This window comes from Capra hircus, chromosome 11 (genome assembly GCF_001704415.2).
Source record: "Capra hircus breed San Clemente chromosome 11, ASM170441v1, whole genome shotgun sequence".
NCBI classification, from domain to species: Eukaryota; Metazoa; Chordata; class Mammalia; order Artiodactyla; family Bovidae; genus Capra; species Capra hircus.
Window position 1 is genome coordinate 68,963,610 of NC_030818.1, and position 16,747 is coordinate 68,980,356.

Genomic DNA, 16,747 nt, shown 5'->3' on the forward strand with positions numbered 1-16,747 from the left:
TTTTCACTATATTGATTCTTCCGATCCATGAACATGGTATATTTCTCCATCTATTAGTGTCTTCTTTGATATCTTTCATCAGTGTTTTATGGTTTTCTATATATAGGTTTCTAGTTTCTCTAATAATTAGTGATGATGAGCACTTTCTTATGTGCCTGTTGGGTCATCTGCATATCCTCTTTGGAGAAATGTCTATTTAGGTCTTCTGTTCATTTTGCTATTGGGTTGTTTATTTTTGAGCTATATGAATTGTTTGTATATTTTGGCGATTAATCCCTAATCACTGACCTCAAGCGTCTTTGAAAACTTCCTTGCTTTTGAAATAGTATCTCAAGATGTCCAGGTTTACCTTCTACAGTCCTGGACCATTTGTCCAAGAATCTCTGGTTCTTTTGAATGGAAAATGATTTTCCATTATCTGGAAATTAGGCTACTCAATGGTTGGCCATTATTTATGGCATTTTCAATGGACAGGACAACCAAGTAGCTCTCTTCTGTTTTTGTTTCATTTTCAAGACCAAATACATCATAAATTTATACTGATTATTTTCAGTCCAAATTTAGGATTATGGGGATTTTATTGAAACTTTTAAAATTCTATACTTATATATCTTTTACACTGAAGATCTTGGTTCCAGCAACATTATCGTAATCACTTATATGCCTAAATTTAACAATAAATGCAATAATTTCAGAAAATAAACTGGTATCATTACTAACAAAATAACGATAAAAACAAGTTTTTTAAAAAAATTTTTTGCCTTAAACTATATACTGTTAAGTATATTATAATTAACTGAAACCATTCTTCTGTGTGTAGTTATTCCACAAATTTGATAAGTTAGGGTCATTTGTTTAATTTTCCTTTTTATTTTTAGAAATTGCTTTTTACATTTTTCATTTAATTTTATTTAAAAACATTTAAAAAAATTTTTTGGCCATGATACACAGCGTGCAGGATATTAGTTCTCCAAACAAAGATTAAACCTGGGCCACCACAGTGAAAGTGCTGAGTCATGGTTAGTTTTACAAAACTCTCATTTAGTTTTATAATTATGTAAAACATTAACTTGGTTCCAAAGTCAAGCATATAGCGTAAAATAAGGTACATAAAGGAAATCTAGTTCCTTTCCTAGTCCCATCCATCAAGCTCCTTCCCTCCCCCCATGTGTTACCATTTTACTTTTATAATTTCTGTTAAATTATTTTGAATAAATTAGCTTTGAAATTAAGCATGTGTGTGTGTATGTGTATGGCCTCACCTTTCTTGATAAAAGATAGCATAACTATGTACCTTGTTCTCTATCTTTCTTTTTTCACTTAACATAGTATTTTGGAGAAATGTTTCGTATCAGTGTATGGAGCTGTGCATCATGCCTCTGTACAGAACTCAATCATAGAATTTTACCATGGTGTATTCAATCATTCCCTACCTCGGATATTTAGCTTGTTGGTAGTGTTTTATTCTTACTAATAGAGCTGCAATGGAGAGTTTTGTGCATGCATCTTACTTTTTTTTTTTTGGTCAGTGCATTTTTGGGGATAGATCAATGCATAAGAATTATGTTAGATATTGGAAAATTATTTATAATCTTGGGCTCCAAAATCACTGCAGATGGTGACTGCAGCCATGAAATTAAAAGACGCTTGCTCCGTGGAAGAAAATCTATGACAAACCTAGATAGCATATTAAAAAGTAGAGACATTACTTTGCTGACAAAGGTCCGTCTAGTCAAAGCTATGGTTTTTCCACTAGTCATGTATGGGTGTAAGAGTTGGACCATAAAGAAGGCTGAGCACTGAAGAATTGCTGCTTTTGAAATGTGGTGTTGGAAAAGACTCTTGAGAGTCCCTTGGACTGCAAGGAGATCCAACCAGTCCATCCTAAAGGAGATCCGTCCTGAATATTCATTGGAAGGACTGACGCTGAAGCTGAAGCTCCAATACTTTGGCCACCTGATGGTGGCCAAAGAACCGACTCATTTGAAAAGACCCTGCTGCTGGGAAAGATTGAAGGCAGGAGGAGAAGGGGACAACAGAATATGAGATGGTTGGATGGCATCACCAATTCAATGGACATGAGCTTGAGCAAGCTCTGGGAGTTGGTGATAGACAGGGAAGCCTGGCATGCTGCAGTCCATGGCGTCGCTAAGAGTCAGATATGACTGAGTGACTGAACTGAACTGATTGGAAAATTCTCCTCTACAGGTGTAGCTGGGTGGAGGTGAGATTAGTTGGACAAGACTCTTAAGGATGCACATTTAAAAAGATTATTTATTTATTTATTTATTTATTTATTTTGGCTGTACCGGGTCTTTGTTGCTGCGTGGACTGCTGCGTTGAGGCAAGCAGGGGCTACTCTTTGTTGCAATGCTTGCACTTCTCATTGCGGTGGCTTCTCATGGGCCCTAGGGCACTTGGGCTTCAGTAGCTGTAGCACGTGGGCTCAGTAGTTGGGGTTCCCAGGCTCTAAAGCACAGACTCAACAGTTGTGGTGCACGGGCTTAGTTGCTTCATGGCGTGTGGGATCTTCCTGGACTGGGGATTGAACCCAAGTCTCCTGTATTGGCAGAAGGGTCCTATCCACTGAGCCACCAGGGATGTTCTCAGGGTGCACTTTTTGAGTCAAGTTTCTGCTTTTAGGAATTTGGATGCTAATATATTTTGGTAAATCATACCATCAATCAAAAATGATTTGATTCATGTGAAAAAAAAAGCTAATTATTTCCCAGAAGTAGATGGGTTTGCATTTCAAATTTTTGTTTCTCTTATGTTAAATTTATAAAATTTTGCACCCAGCTTTAGTTCAGGATCCTTTCTGAACCGACTTCCAAGGAATCATTGTTTAGAATTTACTGTGCAAAAGGAATTGGTGAGATGCTGGGCTAAACACTGGTCAGGATAAGAGAAATATGAGACATTCTTATCTTGGCTTTCCAGAAGCTTATAATCCAGCTGAGGTGATAGGACTGAAAAATAACTATAACATAAGATAGTATGTAATACAGCTAAGCAAGATTTGCAGAGAAATATCACCACAAGAGGAGGACATTTCAAGCTAGCTTGATCAGGAAATGGTTCAGAGAAAAAGTGGGATTTGACTGAATTTGGGCTGTGAAGGAAGCACCTTTATGAGCGAAGGTGGGAAAAGGCAGGGGGCATGTGAGTTTTAGGCAAAGATCCACATCTGGGGACAATCCTGGGCCCAAGGTTAGGCTGGGTTGGGAGGAACAGGGAGAGAGAGGTTGAATCTGGGCTGCCTGACATCATTAGGAAGTCACTGAGGGCAATGAGAAGTGGGGTTCCATGATTAAACTAGCACTGTGGGGATATCAGCTGGGTCCTGTGGACAGACAAAGGCATCATCTCCTGGAGCAGGGAGAGCTGGTAAATGGTGCAGACTTGCCAGATTTAATGTAATAGGACTGAAGAGCTGCCCCTGAGGAGGAAGGCACACGTAGGGGTGATGACCTGACCGTCAGGGCAGGTGAGGGAGGGATGAGTGAGATGGTGAGGTTCTGTGCCTGCAGAGCTGGGGGAAAGAGGACTGCATTGGCTAGGATGGAGAGAGCTATACTTTCACCAGTTTCGCTTGGAAATGCTGTCCACACTGTCTTAAGTCCGAGTGATCTAGGTGGAGGTCATGACTGAAGTCCTCAGAAGGGCCAGTTGTTGATGAGGTTGTCTGTGTGCAACTCTGGAGAACGCGTGGGCTCCCCGATGTCCCCTGGGGTGAGGGAGAAAGTGGTCGAGCTCCTCTGTGTCTCTCACAGTGCAGGGTCTGGGACTCTTGCTGGAAGCCGTGCCAATTTCCTCCCGACTCCACTGGGAGGTTTTCGAAATTGCAGAGTCGAGGTGGACATCTGGCCATCCAGCATCATTTTTATCCTGTTCTCAATAGCAATCCTCTTAATGTTCATCCCTCCCCAACACCTTGTCCCTGTGGTCCAAGGGGACACCCTCCAGACCTGGCTCTAGGAGGTGGTAAGTAACCCAGGGATGCAACCCACCTAATATTTCCAGGCCAGTGTGTGGTTCAGGAATGACCATTGCAACCCAATTTAGAATTTGTGTTGTTCCACTGGGGAAGCGGTCTCTCTGGCTCTTTCCCACTGGATTTGAACCTGAGAGGATGTAAGGCTGAGGTGACTGTGGGCATCAAGTCACCATGTGGCTCCTGGGAATCAAGTCAACACCACCAAGACAGCACAGGTTGTCTTTTTAAGACTGTTTGGCATGGAGAGTGCATGCCTGCGTGCAGGTTAGATTCTGTGACATCCCGCGGCCCACTAGCTGGCATCCTACCTGCCTTCGCAGGGGGTTGCTGAAGCCCTTTATATAATTTATCAGTGAAATGAGTGATGTGGAAGCACACGGGTGACCAGAAAGACCCTGCTCTCCTCTCCCCTCTGTCTGATCAGATTATAGACATCCCAGCAGCCTGATGACCGCCATCCTGGCAACCTGGCTCTTCGGGTCCTGCACACCCCTTTCCCAGAGAATGGCGACGGGCGCTCCCCTCAGAGTGAATATTTCAAGCAGATGCTCATTGGAAGATCCGAAGACAGAGTGGGGCGCTGCAGAGCTCAGGTTCTGCAGGGAAAGAAAATCATTTTCCTTCTACCCTTCTGGGTCTTGAAATATCAGACAGGTTAACAAGAGGAGAATAATCAAAAATTGATTAGCATGTATCATCCCTCCTGTATTCATGGAGATACCCAGGGAAAACTGAGTAACTCCCCAAGGTGGCTTAGAATCCAGGCTGAAATACCACTTAATGGAAAGGGGAGGGAGAAAGTAACCTTCTTAGGGGAGAGTGAATGGTGATCAGGAAAGATGAATGGGACCTTGGAATAGGCGGGGATGTGTTGAGGGGTGGGGAGTATGGCCTTTTGTGACAAAGTGTGTGGGTGTGCTCTCTCCTCTCCTGTGATGAGAGTCAGTCAGTTTGATGAAACCACCAGGGAGGGGATTTATGGAGACTGAGTTCCTTTTGGAGGATCTCTTTAAGTAGAAAAGGGGAGTTCAGAGATAGCCCTTCCCTGTATTTGTTATTTTTCAAGTTCCTACAACTGAAAATAATCAACATACCAACATGGTCTATTTGGGGTGGCATGCCCTGAGTGCCTATATGCATATATTGGGGTGGGCATATTCTGCTACCTTAAGTCCCACGACTTTTGTGTCTGTTGGCTAAGTATGTTTTTATGCACTTGTCAGGCTTTGGCAAAAGGTTTGCCTTCCTAGTTCCAGCTTCCCTGACAGTGGAGGAGCAATGAGTAGAGTCCCACTTGCCTCTTAGAGCTGCTGATGTGGATATTCCCCGTTGACCCCCCCTTTTTGTGGAATGACCACATTCCCCTCAGGCTGAACTGAGAGATGGAGGAAGAGAATGTTCTGAGGACATTCACTGAGCCCTGAATTCGGCTGTGGCCCCTGGGCTTTTTCAAGGATGAAGGCATTATATCCCCTTTTTGCTCTGGCATTTTGTTTCAAGCATCTGTGAAAGAGAGTCCTAACTGATCAGCTCTTTCCCAACAGGACACACGGTGAGACTGTAATGATATGGCACCCAGTCATCCCTCCATGAACAGAAGTCCAACACACATGTAAACTCTATTCAATTCATTCCACTTTATTCTGGGATGGATACTAGAGACCACAACTCACAAACATACCAGTGGACATTGAAAACTAAGGCCATTCTGTGAGTTATTTTTAAAACCTAGTGTTTTGCACATAATGATCTTTTTTAAAAAATGAATTACCAAAACCAAGATTTCTCTTCTGAGATAAGAATATAAGGTCGGCACAAGACAGCTTTAGGGCCGTATCTAATCTGAAGTTCATCATGTGACAAGAGCATCTTTGTTTTCTACAATATAAATCACAGCCCTGAGGCAACCACTACCCTCAGCATCAAGTTCTCTTTTCCAGATGTCATCATAAAGTAGTATTGACCACAGTGACCAGTGTTCTATAAACCATATTTCTCCCCGTGAATAGCAAAGAGACTTTTACCTAAGAGACACACTGCAGGATTCTTGGAACAAGAAAAAGAAAGGGACCTGTAACTAAGGCACTGAAAGCACATTATTTATATAAAGAAATGTAAACAATTTAATACCAACAGGCTCCCTCCATTAGTCTCTGTTAGAGAAGTGCACAAGGGCAGCACGGTCAGGCGCGTGAAGTCCGGGTGAGATGGGAGCGTCTCCCTGGAGTCTCGGCCGCCGACGGTCGACAACGTCTGACCTGGGGCTGTGGACGTAACTCATTTCAAAGTGACTCAAGAGGAAGCTGTGTTTTAGTAGCATGACAAACAAGGAAAGGATTTTACGAAGGGCTTTAAATTATGGGCTCTGACATTTATTTTTCTTTCACTCTTCCACCACGTTCTTCCCCTGAATTTTACAATTCCTTTGGCTTGTTTCATCAGAGAGGCCTGGTGGGAAAACTTGTGGCCTCATCAGCGCCCTTCCTTGTAGGTTCCTATTTTAAGTGTAATCTTTCACGTCCCCTATAAACCACACTCGCTTTATTGAAAACGTTTCCAAATGGGAACGATGTGACAAGTGGACACACAGCACTGTAAACATTTCAAACTCCACTGAGTTTACTTTTGATGGACTGAAAGGGCTCTAAGATGGAGGCGAGGGCCCATATGCAGCCAGACAAGGGGCTGCTGAGTCCAGGGGGAGGGGCTCCTTCCTGGGGCCAGGCAGGACTGAAGCTGCATTAACCTCTACTTGACACTACTACTAACCACTACTTGCTATCCGTTTTACAGCCCAAATCATGGACCATATATTTCCTTAAAGAAGGGAATAAAAAGATGGGTAGGAATACAAATAGTTACAATTTTAAAAGAAGCCTTATTGCAACCCCCTCTAGCCCCCCCCTAAAAAACACAAAACACACCCCCAAACACACACAAAAAACACCCCCAAAAGGCAACTTTTTTCTTTTTAAAGTTACCACTTCTGAGTCTTAGAGCAAGTACAATATCTCAGTTCCTGGGCTTATGAGTTCTGGGCACTAAAAAAGGGGCTTGCGTTTTATCATAAAATGTTTGTTTTTTTAAAGACCAAAAGGAATCATGTTTTAAAAAGGAAGCGTTCCCCCTTTACAGGTTTCAGAGGGTTAAAGAGGACCTGCCATTAAAGCCAGAGGAGCCATCGGAAGCTTGGAGGAAGGGTTGGCCACCTACATCACTAACACCTGTAGGGTAGAAAGTGCGGCCTCTCTCTCACCCAGGACAAGGGCAATCCTGATCGCTAAACTATTTCTTGCTTCCAAATATAAGCAGAAGTCTGAGAAAGACCTAAATTAAAAACTTCTTTTATTGGGGGCTGGGGCGGGGGAGAGGAGGTTTAAAAAAAATAACCACCTTTAAAACCACTGAAGAGCTGGGTCTGGAGCAGATGTGCGTAGTAACGAATCAGAAGCCCCAGCAGTACTGAAAACAGCCTTGGGGGAGGAGTTCGATAGGCTGGGCCTTCAGTAGAGGCACTAGTTAGAACTCTCCAAGTGAAGGTGGTGTGCTGACAGAGGGCTGCTGCAACTAGGACCTTCCGGAAGAGTCTGCCTGGTAAGTCCAGCTCACAGCGTGCTTGCCTTTCCTGGCGATGCCGGTGTCCACTGTTCACTGGATGGAAATCACCGTCCAGCAAAAATAAGACATCACTGAGAAAGCACTTGCGCCAAGAGTATACCAAGCTAGAAAGAGTGTTTGAGGCTGGTTCAAGGCAGGAATAAGCAGGCAGGTCTGCTTTACAGCACAAGACTTTTAATTGCCCCATCTTTTCTGCTACTCTGACCAGCATTCCCATTCGGACAAAATAAATAAATAAATAAATTTAAAAAGTAATTGCCAGGCTCCAGTGGAGTGGAAACCTCGACCACGTTTCTTTTCTTTTTTTTTTTTTGCCCCAGAAGGAGATTGGTACTGTTGGCTTGCTGGATTTTCCACTGACTCCAAACGACAGGAATATTTAGGAGAACAATTGGTCAAAAGCGGGCTTAAATTTTACTAGTGAAAGAGGAAGCCTGAGACTAAAAAAGAGAGAGATCCCTATCATTAAGAAAGGATTCATTTTTGTCACCATTTTGATTTTAATAAAATTTGTCAAGGCTACAAGGGTTGAATAATTTAGATTAAACCGTCATGGCCCTGTCTGCAAGTGTTTTTGTTGTTGATTTAGTGGCAGAGGTTAGACACACGTGCACATGTAGAAAATACAATAATCTTCCTTTTTGTGGCAGGTTTTAAAGAAATATTTCAACTAAGACACAACTTCAAAAGTGAGTTTCTGACGGCAATACCAGAATGTTCTCTGAAAGGTAAGTGACTTTGATGTATACCATTGTTAATGCAGAAAAGCGACACCTGCCAACACTCTGTAATGAAACAAGTGCTAAATATGCAAAGGTACACAGAAGTGAAGAACTGAACTGTTTGAACTCCGAGCTTTAAAAATTTAAACTAAGGTTTCTGAGTGGAGAGCCTGTGGTTGCTCCCTGAGACTCGTCTAGGTCTTATTTTCTGCATGAGAAAAGGGCACCGGTGGTTTTCTGATGTCTCGGTCAGTGCAAGGCTAAATGCCAAGGTTTCATGAATAATGAAGGGCTTCCTATCAAAATGTTTGTTCGGCTTAAGGAGAAGGGGTTTTTGTCTTCTGGCCTTAAGGAAGGATGCAAGAGTTTGGCATGGAAAGGGGTGCAGGGACAGCGCCGAGAGGGAGCTGGGAGGAAGGTCTCTTACCTCCACAGTCAAGTGCCAGCACTTGACCTGGGCTGGTGCTCAGGAGCTTCAGCTCTGCCTCCCATCTGGGGAATTTGTCAGGAAGCAGGACTGGACCTGTAAGATATCTGTGTACCTTGACTGCTAACAGCCTGATGATTGTTTAACTCCGGCCCGCGTTAATTTTGCCGCCATCGCTCCCTGCTACACAGTGTTGAAATTACATTCAGAGATTTAAAAAGAAAAAAAAATCATGTGTGTAGCAATATTGTTCCACAAAACTAAGTGCAAAATATCTTTAACAAATAATGACGGTTGTAAGAAATATTTGACACAGTCATGCAAAAATGCATCTCCATTTACAAAGGCTTAGAACATTTCCGAAATATGCCCTAGGCTTTTCCACCGTGAACCTTAACCATCTTACTCGTTTTTCTTTGCGTTTAAATGTGGCTGTTTGTGTAAGAGGCGGTAACATGCAAGTTCGAGGATCTCCAGTCCCCCAAATATTCTCTCCTGCAGCACGAAGATGACAATGATGATGATAAAATACCACCGGACAAGACTGTACAGGTAGATGAACAGGCACATTGTGGGGCTGAACAGGGTCCAGTAGAGGATGGAGAGAAATTTGACCACCAGGATCCTGAGATCTGACTTGCAAGGAGGAACGACCGTCTGCCCTGTGAAGGAAAAATTCTTCTCCCCTTGATAGAAGGAGCGCAGCCTCTCTTCTTTCTCCTCCCACCGCTTGTGGCACCAGAGCTGGAGGTCCTCCTTGGACTCGGGGAGGGTGTTCACGGGGTACCGATGGACGTGGAAGTGGATCTCCTTGGGAAAGTCCCCGAGGAGGAGGTGCTTCTCTGTCTGGGGAATGTTGTGAGGGTACGCCACCGTGATGTCATGGACGGCGTCAAGGTTCTTACCTAGGTTTTGGAAAAGATAAAAATACAGACAGAATAAAGATCCATTTGGACAGCAATGCTGATTCACACTGAAGGCAGGGGAAAAAAAATTAGGACAGAGTGAACCAAGACGAACAAACAAGGGCTATAAATACCTGTGTTCCTGGGCTCTTGCGTCAATATTTAGCCGTCACTTAGTTTTTTATCTGCTTGCTAATTACCACAAAGACCTTTAGAAAGAAATTATCTTTGTTCCTAGAAGTAAGAATCTTCCATTCAAGAATTAAATAGATAAGCACCTTAAATTAGATTTGAGATAGGAATTAAAGCAGCTCTTCGCCACCAACAGGATTCACTGTTTCGAGATCTCCTATCAATAGACACCCTCTCTCCAAATAAAAAAACTTTCTTTCTTTAGACTCAATATCACTATGAAGGCTACTGGAAAGAAAAACCCCGTGTCAGAGTTGATACAGTGGTCAGAGACATGCCTGAAAACTTCCATATGACTTTTTAATTTCTAGAAACATCAGTGTGAAGTCAAATTCAGAGACTGAATGAGACCCTGACTTAGTATGCCATCATCCTTAAAAATTTCATTGTTTAGTTACTGTGGGGTCAAGTGTTTTCAGCAAAATCATATGCCAGGAGATGGAGAAGTGAACTGAAAAACGCCAATCCCTATCTTCACTCCAGAGCTCCCAGCAGCATCAGGGAGGCAGGCAAGCAGTGTCCTAAAGCAGAGAGCACTGCAGGGCTGAAGGCACTGACTGGGCTGGAGGCATCCAGTGAGGACCCTCACTGTCAGCCTTGAGAACGGGAACTCAAGTCTGCAGGTGATAGAGAACCTCTTAAGGATTTTAAATAGACAAGGAACCAGAATTTGTTTCATTTGAGCAGGGGTTAGCTTGAGAGCAGTAACAAGAATAGTCTGGAGAGGACCAGGGGCAAAGAGGTTGGAAGAGTAGTTTGATCATTACAAGGCAAGAAGTAGAAGTGAAGTGAAGAGGAAGCAGGGCCTAAAGGAAGTGAGGTGTTCAAAAAACATCACAAGGAAGGACTGACCTGACAGAGTGCTCAACTGGAGGGGGTGGAATGAGCCCAGGTTTATTTCTGTTTGGAGTTCTTGAACGGACTGGGGGAAGAGGGGATCTCTGAGATCAGAAATGTGACTAGGGTGCCATCTTTAAAGAATCAAGAGGATCACCCATGCAATCCTGTAAGAGCCCCAGGGAGGCTAAGTTTTTGGCCCAAGGACACATAGCGTGTTGATGCATAATCTCTGAATGTTGCTTTCTTCCATACCAAGTTATCTTCGGTGAGAGACTTTTGATGTGAAATCTTGATTCATCACAGAACTCTATGATGTAGGCAAAATTAACCTGTAGTGGAAATCAGTAGTTGCATGTGGGGGTGGGGACTGGTGGGAAGGGAGAATGAGGAAATTTTTTGGGGGGTGTGGGGTGGGGCGCAGAGACCTTCTGTATCTTGAGTTTGGATTCCATGAAATGGTACATTTAAGACCTGTACAGTTTCACTCTCTCCAAATTTTACCTCAATCTTAAGAACAACAAAGATATGAAGCAACTTCCCCACCTTATATCACCATGTTTCCCCTTCCTCCTGAGCCATTAGCTTGTGCTCAATTTCTCTGTAAATGTTGGCAGTCAGCCTCCTCTCCTCTGTGATTTACTTTAGGGAAAGGACTAGGTTTCAACCTGGTTTCAGAACTGTCTTATAAGATACTCAGCCCTTAAGAGCTATGTCATAAGAAATGAGAGTACCCGTATCAACATGGTTTAGACTCAAAACTGGAGGGAAGTCCTTTCAGGACGCTGTGTGCTGTTTACCTGGTGGCAGAGGAGGCAATGAAAGGCTGGTGGAGGTGACTCCAGGGCACTCGTGCCTGACGGCCTGGGGGGAAAACGAGGCCTGGCCTGTTCAGCTTCAGAGGAGGGAAATGGGTCCTGTGGTGAGAGACCACAGGGAAATGTTTAATAGCTGTCAAGAGGTGATGTGTCCACTGTTTGAGAAATGGCTGGCTTACTCCCACCTGGTGGGCTGTAGCAGGAACCTACCCACGGGAAGGAAGGCTATCTGGTCAGGCATCCAAAGACCAGCTCTCACTGGTACACAGCACGATATATCCACTAAGATGGTAATATAATATGTCTTACCTGTTAACCTCACCTGCATTACAAATTGATCAACTTTTTGTCAGTTCAACATTAATCATGATTACCCTGCTCTGTATTGATCAAACTTTCCTTGACAAATGAGTTTGATGTTTTAGTGCCCCCTCTACCTGCAGAACTCAAGAGCCTGTTCATCGATGCCCACCAACCAGAACCATAATCCTCATATTATCACAAATTTGTAGCAAAGTATATAGAATACATACTATATAGTGTAAGAATCTGAAGATGTCCTTTCTGCATTCCTCTTAGCAACCTGTAGGGTAGGAGGTGTGTGTGTACACACAGACGAGTGTCTGCTCAAAATACATACAGCGAGTATGGGGACAGAGATGGTACCACTTACAGAAATGTTCTGTGAAGAAAAACTCTAGATATATTGTAGTACAGAGCATGAGGGCTGTGGAGGCAGACTGCTTGGGTTCAAACCCTAGCTCTGCTTCTTAGTAAGTGAATGAATTAATCTCTGTGGCTTAATTATTAGTTCCTAGATCTATAAATTGGACAAGGAAATGGCAACCCACTCCAGTGTTCTTGCCTGGAGAATCCCAGGGACGGGGGAGGCTGGTGGGCTGCTGTCTCTGGGGTCGCACAGAGTCGGACACGACTGAAGCGACTTAGCAGCAGCCGCAGCAGATCTATAAATTACCTCATAGGGTTGTTGTGAGGAATAAATGAGCTAAGTAAAAACACAAAAATGATCTGATATGTAGTAAGCGCTCAACAAATGTTAGCTGCTGTGGCTGTTACTGAATCATAACATTAGCATGTTGGGCTCTAACGTGAATTTAGCTTTGAGTAAAAAGCAGAGACATTATTTTGTCAACAAAGGTCCGTCTAGTCAAGGCTATGGTTTTTCCAGTGGTCATGTATGGATGTCAGAGTTGGACTATAAAGAAAGCTGAGCACTCAAGAATTGATGCTTTTGAATTGTGGTGTTGGAGAAGATTCTTGAGAGTCCCTTGGACTGTGAGGAGATCCAACCAGTCCATCCTAAAGGAAATCAGTTCTGGGTGTTCATTGGAAGGACTGATGTTGAAGCTGAAACTCCAATACTTTGGCCACCTGATGCGAAGAGCTGACTCATTTGAAAAGACCCTGATGCTGGGGAAGATTGAGGGCAGGAGAAGGGGACGACAGAGGATGAGATGGTTGGATGGCATCACCAACTCAATGGACATGAGTTTGAGCAAGCTCTGGGAATTGGTGATGGACAGGGAGGCCTGGTATACTGTGGTTCATAGGGTCACAAAGAGTTGGACACGACTAAGGGACTGAACTGAACTGAGTCCACAGATGCCAGCATGGATAGTGGGGAAAATACTGCATTCAAGCATCTTCTTTAAACCACTGTCCAGGGCACTGCTCTTCTGGGTGCCAATTACAGACCGCATGTCTTCCACATAAGACAAATGTTCAAACTATTATCTCACAAAGTGGCCAAGGACACTGCTCTGCCTCAAATATTTCAGACTCTTTCCCTGAAATATTTTATCTCAGCTTTATTCAATGACCAGCTCAAATTCTAAGGGCTCTAAGAAGAGTTTCCTTATGTATTCAGGCCGAGTGGTCTTGCCTGCAGTGACTGCTTAAGACATATGTTTTGATGTGCTCATTTGGGCATTCACTCGCCATCCTGCAGGACAGTATGAGAAGCTCACGAGAACCCAGTGTCCCAGGAAAACAAGAATATTAAGGGCAGGACCATGTCTCTGACTGCTTAGAACCTTAATAACGAACATACTGCCCTAAACTTAGAGAAACACATATTTTACCAATATCTATAGTCTATCTTCTCATCTAAAGATACAGGAGGGAATTATCATGCCTTCTGCATGAGGCTGTTAAAACAATTTAGTGAACTTTTATACACAAGGCTCTTTGCATAGGACTGGCACATGGGAAGTTCTTAAATGTTAGCATCCACTACAACTTCTATATTCAGTTAATGAGACTGACTTGCACCACTGGATCTTTTTGCAACGTGGTTCTGTGAATTCTTGGTTCTGAAAGAATTACAACAATCTTGGGTGAGGGTGTTGGGAAATCACTTTACAAAAAGGCAATATTCCAGAAATTTCTATAAGTTGCTTGTTTGGCATTTAGAGCTGTGGAATGACAGAACTCAACATAATTAAAATAGTATTACAATAGTATTTAAATGCTATTTATATTTAATAGTATTTAAAATACTATTAAGATATTATTTTAATTATGTTGAGTTTAATCAACATAAGAATTGCTAAGAAAAGAGGTTACTTTTCACACCATCTCTTCAAGACCTCCTGCCCTGGGGCCTCTAGCCAAGGGGAGTCCTTACTACCAGACAAGGTATCTTCCTCCCAGGCGTGGGCAGGCTTGCAGAGCTTGGTTCATATGTAAGTGACAATAATGAAATGCATAGTCAAAAGTTGAGATGTGCCTTTATTTCATTTACCAATTTATAATAGCCAACACAATGTATAATAGATTCAGATAAGCTCCTGCAATGACAAAGAAGTTACACTACCTTTACATTTTCTGGTAGGAGAACAAGAGACATTTTAGTGTGTGAATCATGATGGTTGCCATCAGTAAAAGCCATTCTTAGAAGATTGTATTGCTTTTTAGATAGTTTAAATTAAAAATCTAGATGCTGTCTGCCTACATGGGGCTTAGAAAATGGATCTGCTGTTTCTGATACTGTGTCTACTGGACAGTTTCATACTTGAGTATTATTTTGAAAAGCAACCAACCATTCTGTTAGAAGAACAACACTCAGCTGGGTCCAGAGATGTTTGTTCTCTAGAACAGAAAAAGCACTTGCTTAATATCCCAAGTCTTAATTTTTAGTCTCAGACTGAGACTGGGGGAATTCTTAATACTTCAGTTATGTTTAACCAATATAAGTTTAAAAGGCATTACTAGACTTCATGAATGTCCTATGCAGAAGAGCGGTTCTCCCCAAATAGTAAGGGGGCCAATGATTATCAGCAGAGCTCTACTCACCAGGAATGGGGGAGGGCCAAGTCTTTACAGATCTGTATGTTTAAAATGAAAAGAACCAAGAAAAGAAATCCCAGTTTGCCCAGATTCAATTATATAGTTGAGTAGCAGAACAACAGAAATGTTATTTCTCTTTCTTTTTTAATCCGAAGTGATCTTTAATGGGGCTTCTCCTGTAGCTCAGCTGGTAAAGAATCTGCCTGCAAAGCAGATCACCCCGGTTCAATTCCTGGGTCAGGAAGAGCCACTGGAGAAGGGATAGGCTACCCACTCCAGTATTCTTGGGCTTCCCTGGTGGCTCAGGTGGTAAAGAATCTGCCAGCGATGCGGGAGACCTGGGTTCGATCCCTGGGTTGTGAAGATCCCCTGGAGAAGGGAAAGGCTACCTATTCTAGTTTTCTGGCCTGGAGAATGCCATGGACTGGACAGTCATGGGGTGGCAAAGAGTTGGACAACTTTAATGAAGTTGATAACAACTGAAGTGTTTTTTTCTTTCCCGATACCATAATCAAATGTATGCAAAATATACAAAAATTTAGAAGTTCATTTTAATGCCTGCTTTTAAAAAATTATACACATACTTTCTGGCAGATCTAGATCTATAAATCTACCTGTATGTATTGGAGAGTTTTCAATAAAGCAGCTTGTCATCTAAGATGTGTTTGTGTTAAAATGCTGAGGTCACCGGTTTCGTGCACTACTTTATTAGATTGAAAAAAAAAAAAAAACAGGATAAAAGTGGGAGTTAGTAACTAAGCAGTCATTCACTGTGCCACTTTGATACTGAATAGTACATGTCTAAAAATAAGCATGACCGACTGACACTAGTCAGTACACTTTGAAGAACAGCTTTCAATGGACAGATTTGGATATATCTAGACAAGAAATACCAATAAAGAAGAAATCTTTCAGGGTCAAAATAATGGGGCATGCATGAATCACTTAAAACCAACTAGTATTAAGGATCAAACTACCATTTTCTTTGTTAGAGAAAACATTACTGTTCCCTCCTAGGAACATTGTTCATTTTTCCTTCTGTACAAATTGGATGCATATGGAACAAAAGGTGGTGTCAGGAGGCTTCTAGCCCTGCCTCTTATCAGCTCTATGACTCGGCAAGTTCACAAGAAGCCTCATCTGTAAATGCAAATGAAAACAGCAGCGACCCTCACAGGGCTTTGTGAAGATCAGTTGGGAACAAGGCTTGGCAGGTATGTGCTCAGACTCTGTTATTCCTCACAGGGGAAGGTCACCGACAGCACCTGTTTGGTTTAGGGTGCTATCCTTTACCTTCCATTTTTCTCTAGATTTCCTCTTTCTTTGGGAGACAGACAAGTCTCTTATAGTGACACTGAGGCCTACTGTCTAATATTCCGTCCACTCCTCTCCCCGGTAGGGAAGTAAAGTCATTTAGGTAAGTCCAAGCATATCAAGCAAGTGCATCAAGGCCCCAATTTATCTCCTGATGCACTTTCTCTTCCAACCCTAATAACTCATCTCTTGGACATTTTAAGCTCAGCATAGAAATTGAATCCTCTGATGGCATTTAGAATTAGAAGCTGATGACTTGTGCTCTAGGATCACTGGTCTCTTGTCCCATGTTGCTGTTACTGTTTTTGATAAGTTGAAGTTAGTGTCTACTCTTTTTCTAAGAAAGAACAATTCTGCACTTAAAAAGCATCCTTCAGCTGACAGATGACACTAAAAACAGTATCCCTGTGAATAATCATGCTTATCCAGGAATTCAGCTCTTACCTACAATTTTAGGGAGACATATTTTCACTTTCCTATCCTAAATCTGTTGAACTTTTTGTTTTCTGTGTAAATGCATGAACCTTTTCAATTATAAATCTCTCTCTTTTGATGGAACTTCAAAACAAGTTTTATTTTCTAGGTACAATGGGAACCTGTTGACATTT

The 16,747-nt window shown here is 42.5% G+C and overlaps 1 protein-coding gene across 2 annotated transcripts in view; it reads right to left on the bottom strand.

The window, feature by feature from the left end:
* The window catches only part of LCLAT1 (lysocardiolipin acyltransferase 1), a 190,526-nt gene continuing 179,394 nt past the window's right edge, over positions 5,616-16,747 (bottom strand). For both annotated transcript variants that reach the window (XM_018055478.1, XM_018055477.1), the window contains one exon: positions 5,616-9,669. In XM_018055478.1, the coding sequence (XP_017910967.1) occupies positions 9,167-9,669 (503 nt within the window). In that variant the 3' untranslated portion in view covers positions 5,616-9,166. The remainder of the gene's footprint in view (positions 9,670-16,747) is intronic.